This window comes from Arachis ipaensis, chromosome B05 (genome assembly GCF_000816755.2).
Source record: "Arachis ipaensis cultivar K30076 chromosome B05, Araip1.1, whole genome shotgun sequence".
NCBI lineage: Eukaryota > Viridiplantae > Streptophyta > Magnoliopsida > Fabales > Fabaceae > Arachis > Arachis ipaensis.
Window position 1 is genome coordinate 30,380,352 of NC_029789.2, and position 7,318 is coordinate 30,387,669.

Here is a 7,318-nt window from a genome sequence, read left to right on the forward strand (position 1 = left end):
GTAACAAGAATAGTTTGATCAATCTTACGTGCATGCAATGCAAAGAAGAGATCATATCACAATACAATGGCTAGAGTAGTCCACGACTTATTAAATGCAAGGTAATATATATAAAAATAATTCTTAACATTCTTGTATCAAACTGCAAAGCTCGCTTAATTACTGAGAATTACCTAGATATGGTTCAAATGTATTACGACTTTGGATGTATAGCATACCAGGTTTGAATAGAAGTGAGAGCCAATGCTAAGACGGCAGCCAAAAATGCGATGAGAGACCAGGGGGTATTGAAGTAAGTGTTGCGTGCTTGAGCCAACCAAGTCTTCCACTTATTTCCGTAATGCTTGTTGATTTGATGCTTCACTTTAATATATTCTTTGCTGTATGCCACCAAATCAGTTCTCACCATGTAATTGAACATTTTAGCCGGCAATTCGTGCCCTAATTCGTTGAAGAGTTTGGCCACTTCTTCATCACTTCCGAGCAAGTTTCGGAGCACCCCGGCCAACCTGAGCTCCTTCACATCCTCAGCATCATCAATCAAAGAATCCATCATGGAGAAGTACGAGCAGAATTCGAAATTGTTAGGGAAATCCGGCGACATCTCATACGCAATCAAGTTGTGAAAGAAATAAGGCGTGGCATCATTTACGACCATCACTGGAAGCCTCAATTCTCCGCTAAACCAGTAGGAGGTGAAAGAGATTTTATTCCATTCCCATTTATTTGTCTCATTTGGCTTCACTTTAATCCCTGCTTTTATAAGATCCCTGATATTCTTGTATCTCTCCCAGGACTCTCCTTCTTTTGGAAAGGGAGTAATGTCGTCATCATCATCGTTGCAGATAGTAGACGTATGAAATGAGCGAATATAATCAAGAAGATGGATTGCCTTCGCTCTATTCACCCTTATTGTAAATGGATCTCGCTTTGCTAGTCCCATGAATATGAAATTGTACAGTATGTTCTCCAAGTGAGCCACGTCATCTCTAAGGACTAGAAGCTCCAACAACCTTAGTGGAAGTTGGTTTTCCAACAACAAAATATCTCTCCAAGTGTACATCAACTGGTCAAGCTTTAGCCTCAATACATTTGGATTCTGATCGTCAACGTTGTTTATGTAATAGAGTAAAGCACATCCGTCCACTAGCAACATCCAAGTTAGTTCCTCGTCATCGTAGCTTCTAGTCACATCTTCGCTAAACAGATTCCTCAGTAAACCAATGTCATTTTCTACCTTTTCATGCAGCTTCTTGAACGTATGTTCCTTGCTAAACCCTTGTTTCTTTTCTAAATTTTGAATATAGAAAGACGCCCATAGAATTTTGAATTCTTGTCCCAATTTCAAATTTTTCCTTCGGTAATGGATGGGTCCAAATGAAATCATCTTGGGTAAGCAGTACTGAAAAAAGTTTGTGTTTTGCCGCAAGAAAGGGGGAATCTTTTGGATCTTGACGTTGGGAGATGAAGATGGACCATTCTCTTGAAATGTTTGCTCCCAAAGTTGGGCCATCCGAGCATTCAATTTCTCATCAGCCATTGTCCAACGGTCAGCGTTTCTCGGCCTTCGAATTGCAACAAAAACTTCACGAATCTAGAACGGTAAACAGTAAGATTCTTTAAGAACCCAGGTTTTCAAGATTCAAATGAGCTTGCAACCCATTCCAAAAACAAAAAAAGAAATGAGCTTGCAACTAAAATAGGTCTTTGCTTATTAACTACAGTCTCTTTTTTCTACCAACTCTTAAGAAGTTGCCTTTATTACTAGAGTATATATATTATTCAATAGACTATACCTACTGCCATTTTGCAATTTCTATCACCTTTGAAAGCGTTTGGCATGAAACTAGATTATAAAATTTTAAAAGTTTTTGGATGTGCTTGCTTTTTCTTTTCTAGACCATACACCAAACATAAACTTGATTACAAATATGAAAATTGTCTTTTTCTTGAACATGATATAGAATATCATGTCTTTAAATATATGTCTAAAATAGGAAAAATTTATTTGTCAACACATGTATTTGATGAGGGTGTTTTTTCATATAACAATGAGTTATTTGGTTTTAATTCTAATCTTGCAAATTCAATTTCTGGTGGATCAGTTTATTCAATTAATAAAGGCATGATACCTCTTTTATCAAAGAGTTCCTTTTATATCCCTTCCACACAACCTCAATCTCCAAATCTGATAATTGTGACACAACTCCTTCATTTATTATAGAAATTAAAAAACATCCTCAGCTATTTCAGATTCTACCTCTAATGAGCTACCTAATTCTGCACCTCATCGATAGTTACCTTCTCATCAAACATCTATCAATTGCCATTGAAATGTGCCTACCACCTCTACCTCAACCCTCTCTTACAACTCCATCTTCCTCTATGTCCCATTCTATGGTCACTAGCCCAAAGTCAATGTTTCATAAACCAAGAAATTGCACTGCCACTCACACTCCTGATTTAGTTACTGAAATATCTAGAACTATTTCTCGAGCCCTCCAATGTCCACATTGGAAGACATTTATGGATACTGAATTCAGATCCCTTAAACAGTGCAAAAAAATTTAAGGAGATTGGCATTATGCACCAATTTTTTTTTAATATTCTAATTGCTCAAATTACATTTCTAAAATTGATAAGTGTATCACGTTAATTCTTAACTCATTTTTTGTTAATGGACTAATGATATAGACCGCTAGTGACACGTATCATATTGACATGAATAGTTGTACCACGTGTTACATGTTATAATACTATTTGACCACGTGTTAGTTTGTGTCATATATCATAATATAATTCATCTATATATCATCAATTATGTCTTCATTATGGATAGACCAAATTGATCTTTTATTTTGTACTAAGTAACTCATTTTAATCTCTAAAATTAAATACTGTGCACCAAATTAGTCTTTTCACTAATTTTTTATAAATTTAAAATCTTCAATAACTTTAAATGCATTAATTTTAATTTTAATTTTTCACATATTTAAATACAAGTATTTTTGATAAATATTTTTAAGATTTTAATTTTAATGGTACAATTTTTTTATCATAATAATTTAATATTAATAACTACTCAATGTGGACTAACTTCCTGTATAATAAGAAAAGAAATCACACACTCACTTTAGCTCAACTCATATAACTAAGTCATCATTTTTTTGTAAATATTCCTATAAACTTAGATATTTTTCAATCCAATTCTCACATGAACCAGTTTAAATTCTTGTTAATTTCGTCATTGAAGTTCACTACAGATATCCCTAACCACCATATCCAACCTCTTTCGTTGAACCCATTTACAAACAATTAGTTATAGGTATGTCTTCCAACATTATTATGTTATTTAAAAATGTGTATTTTATAGTAACCGAAAAAATAAAAAACGTGAATCTTGATTTTTAATTTCTTATTAAAACCATGAATATTTTTGGATTAAAAAAAAGTGTCTAATTAATCATATAATTTTTTTATAATAACATATTTATATATGACAAAATTTATCAATATTAAATTATTATAAAAATATTTTATAAAAATTCTTGTACTTAAACCGTGAAAAAATAGATTTAAAATTAGTACATCTAAAAATATTAAAAATTTTGAATTTATAAAAAAAATAGAAAAAAACTAGTGAAATGATTAGTTTGGTACCTAACATTTAATTTCAAAAACTAAAATGAGTCACTTAATATAAAATGAAGAGCTAATTTAGTGCATTTATAATGATGACATAGCAAATGACATGTGGACAAATAATGTTGTGATACGTGATACAAGTCAGTACGTGGTTAAATAGCATTATAACACATGATACAATCATTCACATCAACATGCCACATGTCACTAACAATCTATGTCATCAACCAATTAACGAAAAATGAATAAAGAACTAATAAGACATACTTTTGTTAATATTAGAAACATAATTAAAGTAATTAAAATCTCAAAAATAATTTTGATATACGCCAATTTCAAAATTCACTTTGGAGGCTTAACACGGCTTTTACTACTCCTCCATCAAATGCAACTATCATAGGTTGCAAATGGGTCTGTGCTATCAAGAAAAACAAAAGAAAACATTATAAAATATAAAGTCAGATTAGTCGGTAGGGATTTTCATCAATGGAAAGGTGTGGATTATGACCAAATCATTAGTCCTGTGATAAGACCATCCCTTGTCCATATTGTTTTAACGATTGCCCACACCCAAGGTTTCGGTGATGAGACAATTTAACTTCAAGAATGCCGTTCTAAATGAAAAACTTGAAGGACAGGTATATATGTAACAACCTCTCATGAGCATTCAGATCCTAATCTTGTATGCAAGCTTAATTAAGCTCTTTATAGACTTAGAGTGTGTTTGGTAAACACGTTGCAAAGAAGAGAAGTCCGTTTGAACTTCTTAAAAGTTTCACTTTGATGTTTGGCAATCTTTATCTTTCTGAACGCAGAATTGATTCTGCCTCTGAATGCACGTTTAGGAGAAGTTAAAATTTGTAGCTTCTGCGTTTCACATTTATGATTGGTGATTACTCTTACAAAATTAGGTAAAAAATTCATTTCATTTTTACCAATCCTATCTTTCATTTTCTTCTATAAGAATGATACCAGTAACTATTACCTTCACAGTTCTTTGTAGTTCTTCCTATACTTTTTCATAGTTGTTTAGTTTCAATTTTTTTTTCTATCAAAATCGTTTAGATTTGTTTTAATCAATAATAAATTAAATATTTTAATTTTTTTACTATTTTTAGTACTCATTTTCATATTTTAATTTTTATGTTTTTTTATTGTATTTTTTATTTATATTTTTTATTTATATGATAAATATTTTTATATTATTTATATAGTGTTTTGATTTCTCATTTTATGTTTTTATATGAATTTTTTTTATCCTTAATGCATTTATGTTGTGTATGAAATTCTTTTATTTTTTATTGATTTTATTCATATGAATTTTATATAATTTTTTATTATTTTTATGGTATTTTTTTTGTTCATATGATATATGTTGTTGGTTTTATGTTTTTTATTTTTTTTATTTGATTTTATTCATATGAATTTTTTTATTTTTATTATTTTTATGGTATTCTTTTTGTTCATATGATATATGTTGTTGGTTTTATGAAATTTTTATTATTTCTTGTATGTATGATTTTTTTTTTTATTCTTTGATGTACTCTATTTTTATAGTACTCTCTTTTATATTTTTATTTTTTATTGTATTTGTTTTATTTATATGATAAATATTGTTTATATTATTTTTGATAGGTTCTGATTTTGCATGTATATAAAAAAATTATTTAAATTGATGTCTCTTTTAGTAATTTTACATCTAAAAGTAATTTTGAATAGTATAATCCAAACAACATTTATTTTACTATAATCAATTTTAATATAAAGATTGCCAAACATAAATCACGTTAATCCAAACTTACTTATCATCAAAATCAATTTTACAAAATCAATTTTATGCAAACCAGCTACAATCCAAACACAATTAAACAGACACCAAAGACCTGGTTTCTTACTTTGAAAGCAACTTTGATGCAATTTAGCTTTTTAAGTACTAAGACTGATAACTCTCTTTTTGTTAGATATAATTCGAAATTTGTAACTTACCCATTGGTGTATGTCGATGACATTGTTGTTACCGGTAATAATGTTTAATGTTTCTGAAACTGAGGATCTGATTTTATAACAGAACACCATTTTTTCTCTAAAAGATCTTAGAAAGTGTAACTACTTCCTTGGACTTGAAGTTTCTTGTTTGGCTAATGGAAGTGTTCTGCTCTCTCAAGAGTAGTGCTAACTTGGAATCCCATGGCAACACCAATGATATCCCCTTTGAAGCTTCATTCTAATGATTCTGAGCCTTGTGCAGATCATAAATGGTATAGGTCCTTAGTTGGTGTTGTCCAATACTTGACAACCACCAAACTATACCTCTCCGATGTAGTCAACCAAGTCTCAAAATTCATGCAAAACCCAATATTAGAACATTTGAAAGTTGTTAAGAGTACAGTGTATTCTGGTTTAAGATTTACAAAGTGTTCTAACTATAGGGTATATATTAGCTTTCGCAGATGCTGACTAGGGAGGAGATTTGGATGACCAAAAATCCATTACTGGCTACTCTACTCTGATCGAGAAGCACTACTATAGGAGTATTGGAAGTATTAGTTAGTTGCTATTGCTATGGGTGTTAGAGCTATTATAGGATTGTTCACAGTTAGGACTATATATATATACTCCACTTCAATACTGCTAACATTTTTATCTAGTAGTTTAAATTTTTAGAAATAAATAATTGACATAATAGACCAACTCTAATCAAGATAAACTACATGAACATCAATGAACATGGGAGGAAGTAAATTAAAGTACTAGCATAGAGGGATTTGCCATATGACCGGGTTCCTGACTTACCATACTGTCCTTCAAGATTAAGGAATTGAATGAAATGAAAGCAGAGCAGATAGCAGTAGTTCAAGTCATGGTGAGTAACGCACCTGGTAAAATGTTATACGAGGCGAGTTGAGTAGTTTAATTTTGTCTTCGATTCTCAAAGAGTGTGTTAACTTGAAGGCGAATGCACTTGGCCGTTGCAACTTTTCGCAAATCTGAACTACCCAGTTGGTCTCACTATTATTATTCTATGTAGCTTCTATGTAATAGTAATCCCACAAGGAAAATTTGAGTGCAGTATATGGATAAAATAATATACAGTGTGGGGGTAAGTGCCATTTTAATTGCAGATTTGAACGGTTTTATTATTTTTTATTGAAAATGATAGTGATTAAATAATTATTATAATTGATGTATTTTAAATTCTTTGAAGCATATTTTTGTCCCTTTTTATATTCCTTCGTATATATTTTGTCATTTTATTCGGTAGAATTTTAAAACTTCATATGTTTAAGAAAAATTGTTCTTTAAAAAAAATTAACTATTTTTTAGTACAACAACCGATATTTTTATTTTTATTTTATTAAAAAAATAGGAAATTAACTTTTTATGCTAACAATTCGCTAACAAATGAGAGAGAGAAAAGGAAAATGTTCGAGGGTTGACTTGAACGAGTGAGCGGGTGAACGAGATTGTCAGCTCCAACGTTGATCACAAGGTGATGGACGACAGGATGTGACACTTTTAATGACACTTGGACGCTTAAATTAGAGAAGATTTACACACTGTTTGGATCAATAGAAAATGCAAGGAAAAAAAACAGATCAAAAATTTTATTTTCTATTGATTGGATGACAATAGAAATTAAAAGGAAAGGAAAAACAGTAGCGTGAGTTTCACT

The 7,318-nt window shown here is 30.7% G+C and overlaps 1 protein-coding gene across 1 annotated transcript; it reads right to left on the reverse strand.

Moving 5' to 3' along the window:
* LOC107643449 lies at positions 1-6,685 on the reverse strand. The gene is made up of 2 exons (XM_016347100.2): positions 6,522-6,685; positions 1-1,594 (listed from the first exon to the last, which is right to left on the reverse strand). Exon 2 carries the CDS (start codon positions 1,538-1,540, stop codon positions 194-196), a length of 1,347 nt encoding a protein of 448 aa, XP_016202586.1. The 5' UTR covers positions 1,541-1,594; positions 6,522-6,685; the 3' UTR covers positions 1-193.

Coding starts and splice junctions, on each gene's coding strand:
- LOC107643449 (XM_016347100.2), bottom strand. CDS start 1,540: ATGGCTGATGAGAAATTGAATGCTCGGATGGCCCAACTTTGGGAGCAA.